Source organism: Mesoplodon mirus (assembly GCF_964341445.2).
Source record: "Mesoplodon mirus genome assembly, chromosome: 8".
NCBI classification, from domain to species: Eukaryota; Metazoa; Chordata; class Mammalia; order Artiodactyla; family Ziphiidae; genus Mesoplodon; species Mesoplodon mirus.
The window spans coordinates 99,545,370-99,564,347 of NC_138984.1; the positions used below are offsets into that span (position 1 = coordinate 99,545,370).

The 18,978-nt window shown below is 50.8% G+C and overlaps 1 protein-coding gene across 1 annotated transcript in view; it reads right to left on the reverse strand.

The window, feature by feature from the left end:
• Nucleotides 1-18,978, reverse strand: part of MYO7B (myosin VIIB) — a 91,832-nt gene that overhangs the window by 47,223 nt on the left and 25,631 nt on the right. The window contains exons 4-12 of the mRNA XM_082630160.1: nucleotides 18,254-18,406; nucleotides 16,137-16,321; nucleotides 10,247-10,368; nucleotides 8,947-9,089; nucleotides 6,694-6,807; nucleotides 4,421-4,574; nucleotides 1,927-2,003; nucleotides 723-842; nucleotides 280-422 (exon numbers count right to left, since the gene is read on the reverse strand). Of these exons, the coding sequence (XP_082486286.1) occupies nucleotides 280-422; nucleotides 723-842; nucleotides 1,927-2,003; nucleotides 4,421-4,574; nucleotides 6,694-6,807; nucleotides 8,947-9,089; nucleotides 10,247-10,368; nucleotides 16,137-16,321; nucleotides 18,254-18,406 (1,211 nt within the window). The remainder of the gene's footprint in view (nucleotides 1-279; nucleotides 423-722; nucleotides 843-1,926; nucleotides 2,004-4,420; nucleotides 4,575-6,693; nucleotides 6,808-8,946; nucleotides 9,090-10,246; nucleotides 10,369-16,136; nucleotides 16,322-18,253; nucleotides 18,407-18,978) is intronic.

The window sequence follows — 18,978 nt, forward strand, 5'->3', positions numbered from 1 at the left end:
AGGGGTGATGAATGCTGAGGTGCTTTTAGCATGACTCTCAGGGATGCTTTTAGTTATGTGGCCTTTTCTAGACATGTTGTGGATGCCAGGGGATGCACACGAACCACCTCACTGAGGAAAGCCATAGTCTTGCTGAGGGACTCACCCTGGTTTCTGTGAGTGGAGGTGAGAGGTCCTGCTCCTAGCCCAGAGGGGGAGGAATGGCTACCCTCCAGCTGGCTCAGAGAAGAGCTAAGCTTATCTTCCATTTTCCAAAAGCAGGTGCACTGATCTCCATACCTATTTTTCTGGAAATTTTCAAAACCAAATATGTCCAGGAGGCCGATGGTCCTTCGCACGTTTTTGGGGTCCTGGGCAGGTGGGGTGAAAATTGCAGCGTTGATTTTCTTGAGAATCCACAGGAAGAGGCGCCCATAGATGCCCTGCAGAGATATGGGGTAGAGCCCACAGGCTTTGATGTACAAGAGGAAGGCTGCCCCTTTCCAGTTCACCTGGAAAGGCTGCAGGCACACTGGACCTCATGGACCTACTCAAGGAGATCATCCCTACTTTAAGGTAAGAAACCCCGCTGGAGAGACTAGGCAGCCCATGGTCACCAGGCAGGTGACCGGCAGAGCTGGGACTTGCCCAGCTATCTCTGCCCTTTCCTGCTGTCCACCCACAAGGCAAGGAGCCATGCTCAACAGATTGACATGCGGGCCCCTTTTCCCACAGCTCTGTACCTTGACGAAGGCATCCCTCCGGTCTGCAGCCTGGGCGATGTTCAGGGGCCTGGTGACAAACTCCCCACGGATGATGATGGAGTGCTTGATCAGACAGTCTCGGAGTGCCTGGTCCTTCACCTGGAAGGCAGGTGGGGGCTGGCATCACAGCTGACTGAGCAGGGCCTGGCACCAACACCTTGTCTCATGACCAAATACCCTATGCTCAAGGCCTGAGGGTAGGAGATGCCTGTGACTAGGGCCAGAGTCAGGATGCTGGGCAGGGCCTGGTCCAGGGTCCGTCTGAGCACTGGGGTATCAGTGTTGGGGAAGGATGCACAAGCTGGGTGGGCCCCGAGCATGCTGGCTGCTTGGTTGACCAGTCCTGTGCTGGTCTCCTGGTGCTGGGTCCGCCATTGGGTGGACCCTGGGAAACAATGGGAAGGAAGGGCTCTGAGGCCTGGCCATTGACATCTGGATACGTCCCCAACTGACGTCACTCCTGCCTGGAGGCTGAAGACCCAAGGGAGCAAGACGAATCTGGATGGAGTCCCTCCCACCATGTGGGGAAGACTGAACCAGCAAAAACCGAAGGTTTCTGAGAGCCCTGACCACATGAAGAACATTAGCAGCAAAACATGCCCACCTAATGTGATTGCTTTATTCCCCTCCCCTTCTGATTCTATTAATTTCCCACTGGACCTGCCAGTGGGGTGTGATGTGGAGGACATTACAATGCCCCATTGCTCATCCTCCTAGTCAACGCTCTATTTGGTCTCCTTAATAACGTGTAGGGTGAATGGTCTGAGCACATTCCACCGGCCCATAATAGCACAACTCATGGAGAAGCCCCGGGGACCAGGACACGGGGCAGGGACCTTTTGATGTAAGGACATCAGATTGTGTGAGTGGGGAGAGCCTGGGGTCTGGGTGGGGTGGAAAGTTGAGTAAAGGCCACAGAAGAGCAGGAGGGTCAGGGAAAAGGGAAGAAACCCACGTTCAAGCCAAACTGATCATTTCCAGGACTTGGTTAATGGTTAGCTCCACGGCCCCACCCTGATTCCCACCCCCAGGGCCTGCAACGCTCCACCAGGGAGCTCAGGGGGTGAGCGGAGGGCCTGGGAGAGGGGTAGGAGGAAGGAACTAGAGCCTGGGAAGGGCTGTCAGCCCAGAGCCCCGGGCTCCTCACGAAAATGGAAGCTGGCGGACATAACAGCCCAGTCACCTCCAGTAACTTCATCACGGTAGGAAAGGCGGGCGTCTCCATCACGTCAGAGGAGTCCAGGTTCTCGAAGACCGCAGCTGCAGAGAGAAGCAATGACCCTGAGAGGCAAATTGGCCTGACGTGATGGGACAAGGCCGCAGGAAGGCAGCCCCAGATCCACACTTAGAGACAACCGCCCCCAGGAGGGAAGCACTGCCTCTCCCAGACCCCCTCTGAGAGCCGAGGCCTCCCTGGGGACCTATCAACACCTTAGCTGTAACTACTGTTAACAGGGTATGTCCCCCTCTGCTGAGATCGGGACCCTGACTCAAAGGGGAGTTTGAAGTTATTGGAGGGAGAAGGTGCTTGTGGGGCAGGTGGGGTCTACTGAAGGAGAAAATCAGCCATCAGTCCCCTTCCATCCACTCTGCTGTCCATAGAAACCTAGGCGTGTTCATTCGTTTGGTTAAACGAGCACAGAGCTGAGCGGGGGAGTGGCTGGAAGCCGGACCCAGCTCTGTTGCACGTCTCCTGACCCACCTCCTAGTTCAAGTCCCTCCCCTTTGAGTCCCTCCACCCTAGGGCTGCTGAGCTGGGGGGAGGGAGGAATGCTGTTTCTGTATTTTCTTTTCTTTTTTAAACTTTAAAAAATTGTAAAATAAAGCATACAGATTTTTTTAAATGCACAAAATCCAAGGGCATGTTATAACGGATAATTATTAAGTCAACATTGTGTAACGACCACTGAAGCCAAAACCCAGAGCCTCGCTAACACCCGGAGCCTCCTACATCCTTTCCTGCTCGGACCAGTTCCTCCACAAGACGCAGTATTCTCCTGACCTCCATGGAAACCAGTTCCCTATTTTCTCTTTATCTTTTTACTACCTACATATGAATCCCTAAACAGCATTTTACCTGTTTACCTGTGAGTCATCTAACTACCTGCATTCCTTTGTAGCATTTAATTTTACCTGTTTTTAAATTTTGTGTGTGATCTGTAATTGTCTGTATTCTTTCACTTGGCTTCATTTCTTCCATATCACATTTTATTCTCTTCCATGTCCTGAAGCCCCCTGCTTGTCAGCACCCACGTCTGGTTCATTACATGGTCACCTAGCAACAACTTGCCTGGAGTAGATTTCCTCATATTCTGTGAGACAGTGGTTAAGTTCATGTTTTCTATATGAATACCCAATCGCTCTAGAACGGTTTATTGAAAAGTCCATCTTTTCCTCACTGCTCTATGAATTGGTGTCTTTCATTAGATCTAAAGCCAGCCATAATCTCTTCAAATGTTGTGTATGCCCCATCCTTGTCTTTTCCTTTAGAACTCGAATTAAATGTATACTACATCTTCTCACTGTATCTTCTAGGTCTCCTACTCTCTCTTTTATATTTTCCATCTTTTTATCTCTCCATGCTGTACACACAGTTTCTTCTGACATTTCCTCCTTTTTCACATTATAAAACTGGCCGTTAGGGACTTTCCTGGTGGTGCAGTGGTTAAGAATCTGCCTGCCAATGCAGGGGACGCAGGTTCGAGCCCTGGCCCGGGAAGATCCCACATGCTGTGGAGCAACTAAGCCCGTGTGCCACAACTACTGAGCCCACGTGCCACAACTACTGAAGCCTGCATGCCTAGAGCCTGTGCCCTGCAACAAGAGAAGCCACCTCAGTGAGAAGCCCGCACACCACAATGAAGGCCCAATGCAGCCAAAAGTAAATAAATAGTTTAAAGTATATATATTAAAAAAACTGGCTGTTAAACTATCCATTGAGTTCATCTTGGGTTGTTTTTTTTTTTTTTACTTTAGAATTTCTATGTGGTTCCTTTTTAAATCTGTAATGTCACTGTTTTTTATAGTTTCCAGTTCCCTGTCTAAATTTTCAAGCTTGGTTTTTTCTTTTCTTGAACAAAGCAAGCATAGCTGCTTCGTGGTCTGTGCTCAGTAATTCCAATCTCTGAAATCTATGTGGCTCTGTTTCTATTGTCTATTACGTCTGCTGATTCTTGCTCATGGTATCTCATTTCCTTGTTCTTGTTTATTTTTGGAGGCATGCTGGATGCTGTGTTTGAAACTGTTTAAAGGAATAATTTGTGATCTAGGTTGATGCTATTTTCTTCCATAGAGGATTGTCAGCAACTCTGTCAGTCAGGCACTTGGAGGCACTAACAAGCCAGGACACCTTAATCCCCAGACCAACTGGATGCTTACAAACTGGTTTGTAAATTCACACATGGCTTTGCTTACTCTGGTTCACCCTTTGGGTTCCCAGCCAAAAGTGGGGGGTGACTGATCAGTCTTCACCTTTGGAGGGCCCTAAGCTTTGGCATCTTCCCCCTAACCCCACAAGGCCTCCAAAATCATAGCTAAAATTTTCAATGAACTTTCCCAAGATGCTGTGACTTTGGTGGGTCCTTTGGGTGAGGACCCGCAGGGATTTTTTCCTCCTCTGTCCCAGTCCCCCCATTCTTCCTCCCCAGGGGGTGTACTCTGGGTGGAAACAGCATTACCCATGAACTCCACATTCCCCAGGTGGAGAATGGCAGCCAGCAGCTTGCTGAGGTCCCAGTTCTCGGAGTCGGAGAACAGGAGGATCTTCATGGCTGAGCGGAGGTGGGCATAGTCCTTGGCGTCATTGAGCCCCTCACAGGAGGTACAGTTCCCCTGCAAGATCGGGCCCATCAGGTTTCTGGGGCCACCCCACACCCTACCTCCTCCACTGTAGGGCAAGCAAGGCAGGGATGCATCAGGGATTCAGCCCAAGGGCCCTGGTAAGTGATACTGCACTGGCTCCGGGTGGATCCCAAGGGGCCACCTGGAGGCCCAAGCTCAAAAAATACACAGAAGGGCTTCCCTGGTGGCACAGTGGTTAAGAATCCACCTGCTAATGCAGGGGGACACAGGTTCGCGCCCTGGTCGGGGAAGATCCCACGTGCCGCAGAGCAGCTAAGCCCGTGTGCCACAACTACTGAGCCCGCGTGCCACAACTACTGAAGCCCGCGCACCTAGAGCCCATGCTCTGCAACAAGAGAAGCCACCAAAATGAGAAGCCCGCGCACCACAATGAAGAGTAGCCCCCGCTTGCTGCAACTAGAGAAAGCCCGCACACAGCAACAAAGACCCAAATTAGCCAAAAATAAATAAATAAACAAGCACATAAATATTCTTAAAAAAGAAAAAGAAAATACACAGAAGCGGAACAGTGGTGACACAGACGCAGCGTGCTATGGTAGCTTGACAGCTGTGTGGCCACGGCCAAGTCGTTCGGCTTCTCTGAGCCTCTATTTGTTAGCCATCCATGGTAACGCCTGCCTTACCCTCTAGGGGGGGGTGCAGGAACATCACGGGCTCATTCCTTTAACAAACACTTTCCAAGGCTCACTGTATGCCAGCCCCTGGGCTATGTGTTGGGAATTCAGAAATGGAGAGACCAGGCCCTGCCCTGGGTGCTGTTGCATTCAGGAGGGGAGGCACAAAGCAGATGGCGGGGTCATAGGCTGTTACAGACGCTGAGACCAAAGGGGGCTGGGCCGGCCTCCTGGGAGCTGGGGAAAGGCTTCCTGGAGGAGGCATCTGAGCGGTCCCACAGGCTGAGCTTCATAGCAGCACAGGGGAGAAACGGCCAGAACTGGGCAGTGAGGTGGGAGGCACGGGTGGAAGCTGCAAGGAGCCTGGCGTCGCCGTTGAGGGGGAGAGGTTGGTGGATGGTGGGTTCTGGAGGGACTTGGAAACCTTGCCCAGGAGCCACAAGGAGCCCCTGAAGAGCTGTAATGAGAGACCTGGTCTGTCAGACTTGCTCTGTGGTAGGTCTCAGGCTGGATGACAGATTGGGGTCAAGTCTGGAGAGAGGCGGGGGACCCAGGAGGAAGCCAGCACCATGGTCTAGGCAAGAGATATGAAGGCCTCCAGACAGAGACCCAGGAGAGAGGGCTTAGGCAGGACACAGGGTCAAGACGTGGGTTTCATTCATTCCCTCGGCAGCAAGGTGAGCCTGATGGCTGCTTGTGCTACACTGTTCGTGCCTGGGGACGCAGCGAGCAGGGCCCCTGCTCTCCTGGAGCTCAAGTTCTAGCGGCACCTACGAGGATGGTGAGTGGAATGAAACGAGGGTTTCAGAGCCTTCTGTCCACAGGGACCAAAGGAAGATGAGGCTTGTGGGGCGGGACCGTGGGTTCAGCAGGAAACAAGGAAGCACGCGGACAAGGGTAAGCCTCTGATGGCCGTAAAGTGGAGCCAAACACAGGAAGGGTGGAGTGGAGGATGTTAAAGGGGAGTCCTCAGTCCCTGCCCAGGGGCCCGACCACCGTTTGGGCTTTTATGAGGCTGTGAACCAAGGGTTGAGCAGGAGCGGGCCCTTCTTCCTTCTTCCTCATTGTTATTGAGAGGCAAGGAGGGGACAGGCGTGGAGGGGAGAGGCGGGGAGGGGAGGGGAGAGGAGGGGCAGGGAGAGGAGGGGCAGGGAGAGGAGGGAAGGGGTAGGAAGGGGAGGGGGGAGGGGAAGGGAGAGGCGGGGAGGGGAGGGGAGGAGCAGGGAGAGGAGGGAAGGGGTAGGAAGGGGAGGGGAGAAGGGGAGGGGAGAGGCGGGGAGAGAAAGGAAGGTTGAACCGAAACCTGCACCAGGTCTCCTCCTCTTCCCAGCGCCCCAGGCCACAGGGTGGGGGTGGGGCTGCTGAGGCGTGGGGAGGCAGCAAGACTGGAAGGGGCGGGGAGAGGCGGGGCAGGGCGTGGGGGGGGCAGGCGAGAAGGGGAGGGGCGAGGAGGCAAGGGGCAGCGCGGGCCTCACCATGGTCAGGTAGTGGTAGTCAGAGGGCGTGCCCAGGCACAGCAGGTTCTTCTCCTCTGCGCTCATCCCCATGAGCATGCAGTAGAAGATGTGGTAGTTCCGCTCCTCCGGGGCCTAGACGGGAGGGAGTTCCAGGGAGCGTGTAAGCATCTCCCCTGAGGCTGCGGGGCCTCAGGACTGTCTCCTGCCCCCACCCCTGTCCCAGCTTCCTTCCTCAGCAGGTAGGGCCCCGGCATTGACCTGAGGGATGGCCATGCCTGGTCGCTGTCCTCCTCCAAGGCCAGCTCATCCTGACTGTTCTGCGCGGAAAGGCCACCTTGCCCTTGGAACTCGTCCCTCCCCGGGGCTTCCCAGCATCCTGACCGCTCCTCGCAGCCCGGAGTCACAGGTGAGGCAGTGAGTCCAGATTCAGACCCGGGCCCTCTGACTCAGAACCCCGGACTCTTTACAGTCTACGGTGAAGCCGTCCTATTCACCTTGTGACCCCCAGGACCTGACATCCACAGGTTTACCTAGCTGGGCCTCTGCATTTTTAAATATTATTTTTTAATTTTTATTTTTTTGCGGTACGCGGGCCTCTCACTGTTGTGGCCTCTCCCGTTTCGGAGCACAGGCTCCGGACGCGCAGGCTCAGCGGCCATGGCTCACGGGCCCAGCCGCTCCGCGGCATGTGGGATTCCCGGACCGGGGCACGAACCCGTGTGCCCTGCATCCGCAGGCGGACTCTCAACCACTGTGCCACCAGGGAAGCCCTAAACATTATTTTTAAACTTTATTTCGCATCCCCGTTGTGAAATTCAAACAATTCCAAGTATAGAGTCTTAAAGGGTGAGTTTCTTTCCGCCCCAGCTTGACTCCTCAGATGACCTCCTCAGAACAGTTTGATGGTCTGTGTTCCTTTCTAGACATCACTAATGTATTTACTTAGAGTATATCTATAAAAAGTTTATTTTTATTTTTTAGGCAAGAACATACTTATTGTTCTTCAGCTTCCTCTTTTTTTCATCTAAACGGGTCTCTTAGCCGTCTGTCTACACGGACACAGACACACCTCCTCATCCTTTTAACTTGCCCAGCATTCCACAGTGTAGATATGCCAAAATATTTTAATCTTATGGACAGGACTGTCTCTGATCTGCTTTAGAAGTCTCCTGTCCATTCTGGGGTACCTCTTTGAGGAACAAATTCTCTGAATTCACCAACCACTGTGCGAAGAATTATAAGCTTCTGGAAAGGGCAGAATTTGGAGTCGGAGAGACTACCTTCTACTAGTTCTGTGACCCTGGGTAAGTTACTTAACTTACCTGGACTCAGTTTCTTCATCTATACAGTGGGGAGAAAGAGACCCATCTCTCATGGTTGTTGTGAAGGTCTAATGAGATAATGCAGGGGAAACACCTGGCACCAGGTGGGGGTCACTAAAGGTACGCTTCCTTCTTCAGCTTGCCCAGGTGTCTGTCTGTCCTAACATACAGCGCCAGTCCCTTTGGTGGCATATCCCTAATCTGAAACATCGTGTGTGTGTGGTACATGTGTGCTCATGCACACACGTGTTAGGGGTTATACCATCATATGAGAGAGCAGCCTACCCCCAACAAAGCCGTGTTAACTCAGCCGATGTGGCTGCCACACTTTGGGTTCCTTGTTACCCAGGAATGTCTACTTGATTTGTGGGGCACAGTGCAAAATGAAAGGATGGGGCTTCTTGCTAAAGAGTTATTAAGAATTTCAAGATGGCAACAACAGAGCATCAAACCAAGACCGGGCCCCTGTGAGTACAAGGCCCTGTGTTGACGACACAGACCACATGCCACCTCATTTCCTGCAGGTGGTCTTTTAGACGGTGTCATCTAGGTCCTCCTGCCAGGGACCCCAACACACCTGAAGATACATCCACCCCCAGACAGGGACTGGCCTGGCCTCAGAATTAATTCTAGTAGAGGTGAAGAGTAGTAAGCACCAAAGGATGAAGACAACTATATAGATGGAAAATTCAAGAGAGAAAATCCTTGAATAAATCATTTCCTTGGATATTGGGGAAGGACCATCATTATCCACTTCTAAGGGTCCTTGGCCCATCTCGGACCAGGGTTCAACGACAGCAACCTAAGGCCTGTGGGGGTCTGGGGCGGAGGAAAGGAGGGGTGAGAGTGATGGAAGGGACCCCTCTTGGAAGCCTCCCCAATCCCCTGACTCCCATCCTGGGGTGGGGGGAGATTCCCCCAGGACCAGTGGAGCAGGTGGAGGCCTTACCTGCCGGCAGACCCGGGATTTCTCCAGGAGAAATTGCTCAATGCACGCCCCCTCAATCACCCCACTGGGGTTGAAGTAGATGTCGATGTACTTCCCAAAGCGGCTTGAGTTGTCGTTTCGGATCGTCTTGGCATTTCCGAAGGCTGAGGGCCAACGGATGATGCCCATGATGGGAGCAGAGAAGAGAAAATTTACTTTTACTGGGGTCCTCTGGGAAGGCTTCTCAGAGGAGGTGGCCAAGCCCAGACTCGAAGGATGGGTAGGATTACAGTGGACAGTGGTGGCAGCCAAGGGTTTGCTAAGAGGAAGGCAAAGTGCAGCTAAAGGTTCAGAGGTCAGAAAGCATGGGGTGTGCTTCCAGGGAGGGAAATTCGGCTGGACCATAGGATACAGGAGGAAAGCAGTGGAAGATGGATGGAACTGTTAGCAGGCGGAGCCCAGTAGCACAGAGCCTTGAATGCCAAGCTAAGAAGTTTGGAATTAGTCCCACAGGTGACGGGGGAAGCAGGAAACCTTCTGAGGGAATGTGGAGGCAGATTTACATTTTAGAAAGATTGCTCAGGCTGTAGGGTGGAGGCTGGGTTAGAGAGGGCAAGCTCGCAGAGAGAGTGGCAAGAGCTGGCACGGGTCAGGGCACAGATAAGGAGCTTAGACCAGATGGCATTTGGGCTGCGACACGATCCAAAGTGCATTCCATAGAGCTGTTTCTGCAAGGTTTTATGCTGTGACTGTATTAAGTAAGATCCTTTGCACACACATCCTCATCTGCACACATAATTGAAAAAAATAGAGGATCAGGCTACTCTTATTAGCAGAATGCATTTGGGATCCTTCCTTGTATCAATAATTCATTCCCAGCATTTCCCAAATTGATTTCATCTTGGAGCCCTTTTTATTTTTTTATTTTATTTTTTACTTTTTGGCTGCATTACACGACATGTAGGATCTTAGTTCCCTGACCAGGGATCGAACCCACATCCCCTGCAGTACGAGCGCAGAGTCCTAACCACTGGACCGCCAGGGAAGTCCCTTGGAGCCCTTTTTAAAAGGAATACTTGTTAAGGTTCCATGGAAATCCCACCTGTGAAAGCTCACCAGATCATCGGTCTTTCTTCTCTGTGCTTCCCAGAAGCGCCTATGCTACCATCCACCCCATCCTTGCCTTTTGTGTCCTGAGGAATCCTGAGAAGTCGCTTAAAGAGTATGGCTTATCCTGCCCTTCCCCACAGGCACCCCCTGGCAGGAAGGTGCCAGCCCACAGGTCCTGGAAAGGAGGCTGGTCCCATGGGTGACTGCATACCTTCCAGGATGGGGTTGGCCTCCAGGACCTGCTGCTCAATCCACGAATGCTGGCTGCTGATGGTGGCCAGGAACTGCAGGATGAGCTTGGTGGTCTCTGTTTTCCCTGCTCCAGACTCGCCACTGCACAGAGGGCATGCAGGAACGTCAGTCAATAGAACAACTAGTTTTCAACACCTGTCAACTCTCCTGCAAACCCACCACAGGCCCGCTTTCTGGGCCTGTCTGAACAAGGATGCTCTCTCCCTGTGCAGAAATCCCACTGCGTTCTCCCTGACGTCCCCTGCCTACTTTGTGTTAGTTTATTAGTGTGTTCATCTTTCCTGCTCGACTATGCAGGTATGGTGGTATGTTCTCTCTGTGAGCAGTGAGGTCATGCTGGCCAGAGGGGGAACTGCATCAGCCTTTTGGGAAAGCAGTCTGGCATAGGTATCAAAACCCTTCAGAATTATTCAGCCATTAGTCTAAGGAAAGACTCCTAAAATCAGAAAAAGCCTTCTCCACAAAGCTTCCTGCTCATTAAAGCATTATTTATTTATCATTGCAATTGTGGAACATGGGAAGCAACAAAAATGGGGGAAATTAGTTATGGTCCATTCAGTCAGAGAACATTGAACAGCCACTTAATCCAGGTCTGCACAGAGCCTGCAGTCACATGAGCAATGCTTACTAGTTAAGTGAAGTGGTAAATGTAGGTAGTATTCAGTAAAATTTTAACCAAGTGGGTAGAGGAAGCTTTTTCTTCCAAAAATGTCTAGCAATATTTTTGCTGAGAGTAGTTTTCTGAAATTTTCTAAAATTTTCATAGTGAATATATATATTAATTTCATAATGGTAAAATATGAAAACAAGTTTTTTTCATATTTTAGGGCAGTGCAGTGGCCAAGATGGTGCTAGAGAAGGACCTTGAGGACCCTTAGCTTGCCTCCTGCCACGAGCCCCCCAAAATTACAGCTATTTATTTGTTTAAAAGATTTATTCGTTATTTATTTATTTTATTTTTGGCTGTGTTGGGTCTTAGCTGCAGCACACAGGATCTTCATTGAGGCATGCGGGATCTTTCTTTGCGGCTCGCAGGCTTCTCTCTAGTTGTGGTGGGCAGATTTTCTCTCTCTAGTTGTGGTGCTTGAGCTCCAGGGCACGTGGGCTCTGTAGTTTGTGGCACGCAGGCTCTCTAGTTGAGGCACGTGAGCTCAGTAGTTGTGGTGTGCGGGCTTAGTTGCTCCACGGCATGTGGGATCTTAGTTCCCTGACCAGGGATTGAACCCACGTCCCCTGCATTGTAAGGCGGATTCTTTACCACTGGACCACCAGGGAAGTCCCCCCAAATTACAACTATTTACAGAGAAATTATTGATGACAAAAACTGGAAGACTAGAGGAAAAGAAATTCTTTAACTAAATACATAAAGAAGGAATCACAGCACAGGGAACTCGACTCAATATTCTGTGATAACCTACATGAGAAAAAAATCTGAAAAAGAATGAATATATGTGTATGTATAACTGAATCACTTTGCTGTACACCTGAAACGAACACAACATTGTAAATCAACTCTACTCTAATAAAATTAAAAAGACAAAAACCCGAAAACAGCAACAACAACCAAACAAAACAAACAAAAAATATTTGCTTAATTGTCTCGGGACTAAATGTTAAATGGCATTATGTTTAAAGGATAAAATACATTTAGTTCACAGTTAAATTATATCAACTCAAAAACAACCAATCCAACAACAACAAAGAAGGAACAACAATGAGATGGTAGGAGGGGCAGAGATGCAGTATAGTCAAGACCCATACCCCTGGGTGGGTGACCCACGAGTGGAAGAATAATTACAATTATAGAGGTTCTTCCCAAGGAGCGAACCCCGCACTGGGCTCCTGAACCAGGAAGACAAACCCTCACATTGTTTGCCTTTGAAGACCCGTGGGAACTACTTTAAGAAGAGCCAGAGAGCTGTGGGAGATAGAGACTCCACTCCTAAAGGGTGCACACAAAACCTCACACTGCTTGCCTGGGGCAGAAGCAGTGATTTGAAAGGAGGCTGGGTCAGACCTGCTGATCTTGGAGAGTCTCCTGAAGGCAAGGGGCAACTGCAGCTCCCCCTGAGGACACGGACACTGGTGGCAGCCATTTGGGGAGCTTGTTGACCAAGTGGACACTGGGGCTGGTGGGTGCCATTGTGGAACCCTCCCTCTAGCTCATTAGTGCCAAGACCTCAACAGCCTGTTGCTGCCAGTGCTGGGGCATCTCAGGCCAAGCAACTGCTAGGTGGGGACACAGCCCCACCCACCAGCAGGAGGCTGCTTTAAGACCCCCCAGACAGCTGCCCTAGGACCTGGCTCTGTCCACCAGAGGACTTGGAACCCAGCCTCACCCACCAGTGAGCCGGCACTAGCCTCAGGGACCCCTGGGACCAGCCCACACCCACCAACAGGCCAAAGCCTGGAAATCCCTGGGCCCTGCCTACCAGCAGGTTGACACCAGCTCTGAGACACCTTGGGAACCCAGTTCTGTCCACAGTGAGCCGGCAATAGCCCCAGGACACCCTGAGATGCAGCCCCACTCACCAACAGGCCGAAGCCAGGTTTGGGACATCCCAGACCCTGTCGCTAGCCATGTCAGGAACTGGCCCCACCCATCAGCTAGATACACTAGAAGGAACAGCAGTAGATCAGATGATACAGAGACATGGATCAGCAAGCTGGAAGACAGAGTAGTGGAAATCACTGATGCTCAACAGGAAAAAGAATGAAAAGAAATGAGGGCAGTTTAATCTGGGACAACATCAAGCATATTAACGTTCACATTACAAGGGTCCCAGAAGGAGAAGAGAGAGAGAAAGGGGCAGAAAACATATTTGAAGGCATAATAGCTGAAAATTTCCCTAACCTGAGAAAGGAAACAGACATCCAGGTCCAAGAAGCACTGAGAGACCCAAGCAGGATCAACCAGTGAGGACCACACCAAGACACATTGTAATTAAAATGATAATGGGATGAGAAAATATTAAAAGTAACAAGGGAAAAGCAACAAGTAACATAAAAGGGAACTCCCATAAGGCTATCAGCTGACTTTTCAGCAGAAACTCTTCAGGCCAGAGGGGGTGGCACAATATATTTGAAGTGACGAAAGGGAAAACACAACCAAAAATACTCTACCCAGCAAGGCTCTCATTCAGATTTGATGGAGAGATCAAAAGCTTTACAGACAAGCAAAAGCTAAAGCAATTCTGCACCACCAAACCAGCTTTCCAACAAATGTTAAAGGGAGTTCTCTAAGCAAAAGAGAAAAGGCCACTACTAGAAACATGAAAATTATGACAGGAAAAAAGCTCACAGGTAAAGGTAAATATACAGTAAAAGTAGTAAGTCAACCACATACAAAGCTAGTAGGAGGGTTAAAAGACAAAAGGAGTTAAATCCACAATAAGTAGTCAAGGGATATACAAAACAAAAGGATATAAAATATGATGTGGAAAATAGTAAATGGGTGGGGGGAGTAAAAATGCAGTGTTGTTAAAATACGTTTTAGCTTATGAGATCAGCAACTTAAAATAATCATGTATATATATGTATGTATATACGTATGATTATGTATTATATATCATGTATATGTATGATTATATACATGATTATATGTATGATATATGACATACATATCTACATAGCAATATATAAACCTCACAGAAACCACAAACCAAAAATCTATAATAGATACACACAGAGAAAAATAAAAAAATAAAGGAATCCAAACATAATGCTAAAGATAGTCATGAAATCACAAGGGAAGAGAGCAAAAGAAGAAGAAAGGAGCAAAAAGAACTGCAAAGCAACCCAAAGACAATTAGCAAAATGACAATAAGTACATACCTATTAACAATTACTTTAAATGTAAAGGGACTAAATGATATATATACAATGGAATATTACTCAGCCATAAAAAAGAATGAAATCTTGCCATTTGCTACAACATGAATGGACCTAGAGGGTATTATGCTAAGTGAAATAAGTCAGACAGAGAAAGACAAATACTGTATGATTTCTGGTGGACTCTAAAAAACACAACAAATGAACAAACAGAACAAAACATCAACAAAGTTATAGATACGGAGGACAAGCAGGTGGTTGCCCGAGGGTCAGGGGTGGGGGGAGGAAAGACATAGGTGAGAGAGATTAAGAGGTACAAACTTCCAGCCACAAAATAAATGAGTTACAGATATGAAATGCAACTCCTGACCAGTTTTGTTTCCCTTCCTCTACTATTTTGAAGCAAACCTCAGACAAATACGGTTTCCTCTGAAAATACTAATTTTTTAAAAAAGTTTTGATCCAAATGTCCCTGATCACTATGCCAGGGAAGTCAGTCAGGAGAACACCCCTGCATGTAGAGATGACTCCAAAAGAAGAGGGCTCAGGTGCCTCTCTCGCGCCCCGGGGAGGCAGTTTGACTCAAGTGATGCTCATGCAAACAGCCACCGGGTGCTCTGTGCTTTTCTGCAGGCACTGCTGTCCTGGCGGTGAGGCTTCCTGGCAAGACATCGCTCTGTCTTCTTTTCCCAGAGCCCTGGGTTTAAACTCCCTGTTTAACAGCTGTGTGTCTCTAGGAAAGAACGTCAACCGGTGGGAGGTTTCCCCAGCAGTAAAACAGGAATAGGAGTATCTACTACAGAGAGTTGCTGACAACGTGAAACATGATAACCTAAGCTGTAGGACTTCGTTCCAGTCTCTGTTCCAACGTCCCCTCCTCAGAGAGACCAGTCCGATCTGCCCTTTTACCTAAAGCAGCGGCCCCATCACTCTCTTTCTCCTCTTTCCCTGCAGTGTTTTCCTTCAAAGTTCTTATGCTGAAACAATTTGCTTGTTTATTGCCTGTCTCCTCTTCTAGAATGTAAGGTCCACAAGGCAGGGATTTTAGTCCCTTTCCTTTGCTGCTCCTCTCTCCTCATGTTAGGACAGGACAGGAGACAGAATTGGAGCACAAAAGAACCTCGAATGAATGAATGAATGAGTGAATGAATGGGTGAATGAATGGGTGAGTGAATGGATGAACAAATGAATGAGTGAATGAATGAATGAGTGCATGGATGACTCTACTAGAGAACTAAGCCACGTGTCCTGGAGCCAAATTCCCTCTCCCCACTTTCTTTCCCTCTCTGCCTCCCTTCCATGGGTACCAGGAGGGCAGAAGGCAGAGAAGACAAGCCAGGCCCAAGTCTCTGAAGCAGCAGCATCACCTGGACTGGAGAGGCCCCTTCTGGGCCCAAGTACCTGAGATCTGTCCTCCCTGAGACTTGCCCTGAGGTTGTTGGTTTTTTTTAAGATTTTTTGATGTGGACCATTTTTAAAGTCCTTATTGAACTTTCTACAATATTGCTCTGTGTAATGTTTTGGTGTTTTGGCCCTGAGGCATGTGGGATCTTAGCTCCCAAACCAGGGATCGAACGTGTGTCCACTGCATTGGAAGGCGAAGTCCTAACCCCTGGACCGCCAGGGAAGTCCCCCTGAGGTTGTTTTTGAGGGACCTCACCTGTTGGATCCTTGCACCCCAAGTGCCTATCTTGGGTCCCATTTCTAAACCAACCCATCCCCACCCTTCCTTCCTTGTCTCAGGAAATATTCACAGAAGGCTGGGGCGGTCCAGGCCCTGATGATACAGTGGAAGAGCAGGTTCTGAAGGAAGGCAGCCTCAGAAGGACTTTTCAGGGTGGAGAGGCCACAGGGGCCAGATGCAGGGGAGTTCTTGGCCGTGAAGGGGGGTGTTTGCAGTTGAACGGGAGCCCCTAAGTCACACGCTACTCCAGAGAGGTTTTGGGAGAGGAGATGCCCCCTCCTTTATGAGATGCTCAGAGGCAGTGTCTGGCCCGCCTGCCCGCCCAGGACCTCACCTGATAATGCAGCACTGGTCCATCTTGTTCTTCTTCATGTTGAAGTAGCAGTTGTTTGCGATGGCAAAGATGTGCGGTGGCAGCTCGCCCACGTGGCGCTTGTAGTACAGCTGCACCTGCTCCACGGTGTAGAGGGGCAGCACCTGGTACGGGTTCACGGCCACAAGGATGGAGCCTGTGTATGTCTGGGGAAGGGAGAAGGTGGTTAGTGACCCCTACTCTGAGGATCAGTGCTGCCTGGCCCTGATCTTGGCCTTGGATGCCACCTCCCGAGGGCCACCAGGGCTGGCTGACTGTGGCCGCAAGGCGGGGTCTGATTCTGGACCGAGAGACGAGACCCTTTGCAGCTCAGATCCTTCACCTGGAAAGATAAGGATGCTCACAGGGACATTAAATGAGGTGGTCGTGCTTAATGTTTGGCGCTCCGTCTGGTATTCAGAAGAGGCTTGATAAAAATGGATGGAATGGGGACTTCCCTGGTGGTGCAGTGGTTAGGAATCCGCCTGCCAATGCAGGGGACACGAGTTCAATCCCTGGTATGGGAAGATCCCACATGCCACGGAGCAACTAAGCCCGTGCGCCACAACTACTGAGCCCAGCGTGCTGCAACTCCTGAAGCCCACGCGCCTAGAGCCCGTGCTCTGCAACAAGAGAAGCCACCGCAATGAGAAGCCCGCGCACCGCAATGAAGAGTAGCCCCCGCTCACCGCAACTAGAGAAAGCCCACGCACAGCAACGAAGACCCAATGCAGCCACAAAAAAAAAAAAAAAAGGAGTGAAGGTATGAAGTGAGTCTTCACCTGCCTTTCACAGGGGTCTCTGTGAGGCTGGGCCACCACAGTAGCCCTCCTGGACCCCTCCTGGACCCTAGTTCGGAATCACCCGCTCATCTGGAGCCTCCACTGGGCTTGCATGCCCCTCTGGGTTGGGATGGGGACAGTGACCTCAACCGTCATCCGTGTCTTCGTTTTCATTTTAGGAAGGGAGAGGATAATCTCTCTGGCTCAGGACTATGGCAACCAGATAACAGAGTGCAAGCATAGGGCTTCCCTGGTGGCGTAGTGGTTGGGAGTCCGCCTGCCGATGCAGGGGACGTGGGTTCGTGCCCTGGTCTGGGATGATCCCACATGCCGCGGAGCGGCTGGGCCCGTGAGCCATGGCCGCTGAGCCTGTGCATCCGGAGCCTGTGCTCCGTGACGGGAGAGGCCACAACGGTGAGAGGCCCGTGTACCGCAAAAAAAAAAAAAAAACAAAAAAACCCAAAAAGAATGAAAGCGTAAGCTCTTTGGAAAAGATAAGCTGCAATTCAACTTGGATAATTGTTGTTTTTGGTCCCAGGAGCTGAGACTCACTCATCCAAAGTGGACTCAGAGTGCCCCGTCCCCTCCTCCTTCCCCTGAGGGCCTCCTCCTCCTCCTCTCCCAGCCCAGCCCTCTATTCGGGGGGGCCCCTGCTCACTTTCCCACTCCTCTGAGCATCCCAGCATCAGGGCTGGTCAGAGGTCAATGAGCCACCTCCCTCTGAGAAGCCCAGGCAGGTGGTGACTTCCCCGGGTCACACCCACTCATGGCAGGGCTGGTGTCAGTGTTGGAATACCACCTCCCCGGGAGGTCTGCATTAGAACAGAGATGAGACCCTCCCATCCACCACTAGGCTTTGGGAGAAGGACCCGCATTTACCTACACGGCCCTCCTGGTCATCACACAACTTACTTCATAGGAGGGCAGAGGTCTTCTGCCTGGTGACCCTGTCTCTGCCACATACCTAGGAAGGAACCAGGCAGAAGACTACTCCCCATGGCCTTCAGTCCACTCGGCCATCAGAGCAGGCCTTCTGCTCAGCCACAGAGGAGCAAAGAGGAAGCAGTGACTGAGTGTCTCCTATGTGCCGGGTACTGAGCTGGCATGCTGCATGTCAGCTTTCTGTACACGCGAAGCCTTTATCCCCCTGCTTTTTTCAGACTGGGGAGCAGAGATTGATGAGCATCCTCCTACTATGAGGGCGTGGGGAATGGGGACTGAGCCAGGTGTGCCCGGGGCATAGTTTGCTTCCCCAGCCAAGTCAGCACGTGTGGCCCCAGCACACCAGGGGGCCCCATGTGGCCAGGAGGGACTCACGTAGATCTTGTGCTGCTGGTAGCGGATCAGGAGGTTGTGCACCATGCCAGCCTCGTTCAGGTCCCCCAGGAGGATCATGTCATCCACGCCCTGAACAGAGTTGGGGTGCATGGGGCTGAGGGTGCCAAGGTCCTCTGCTCGGATCCAGTGTTCCTGGAACAAAGGGCACGGCTTTCCTGAGCGGGGGTTGTCCTGGGCCAACCTGTCCTCCACATCCTCAGTGGATCAGATGATCTGGTGGCCAGCACCTGGCCAGGGTTGGTCTGTGGTGAAGGTCAAGGGATCGGCTCAATCCGAGGCTGGAGTCAGCACACGTCTAGGGCTGAGGGTCAGTGTGCACTGGGGCTAAGGGCGAAGTTCAGACCGGGGTCAGAGGAGCGTGTAGCCAGGAGTTAGATTTGGCTGTGATTGGGATCAGGGGCAGTGTGCAGCTGGGGAGCCTCACAGGTGGTTGGAATAAAAGTGTGCAAGTAAAAGTGTTCTTTAAATGGCATGACATCGTTTTGCAAATAGAAAATATTACTGTTAACATTTGACTGGCTTCCAATCTGTGGGGCTCACAGGTCACAGTCTAGAATTTTCTCCTTGGAGGCCAAGTCTCCACATGCTTCCCTTTGAAGCCCCTCAGCAAAGAGGCTTGCCCAAGGAGGATTTAAATGGCCAGCTGGACCCCTCACTCTGCATGCCAGTCTCCACTGTCGCTCCCCCGCTGCTCCCCAGCCCCC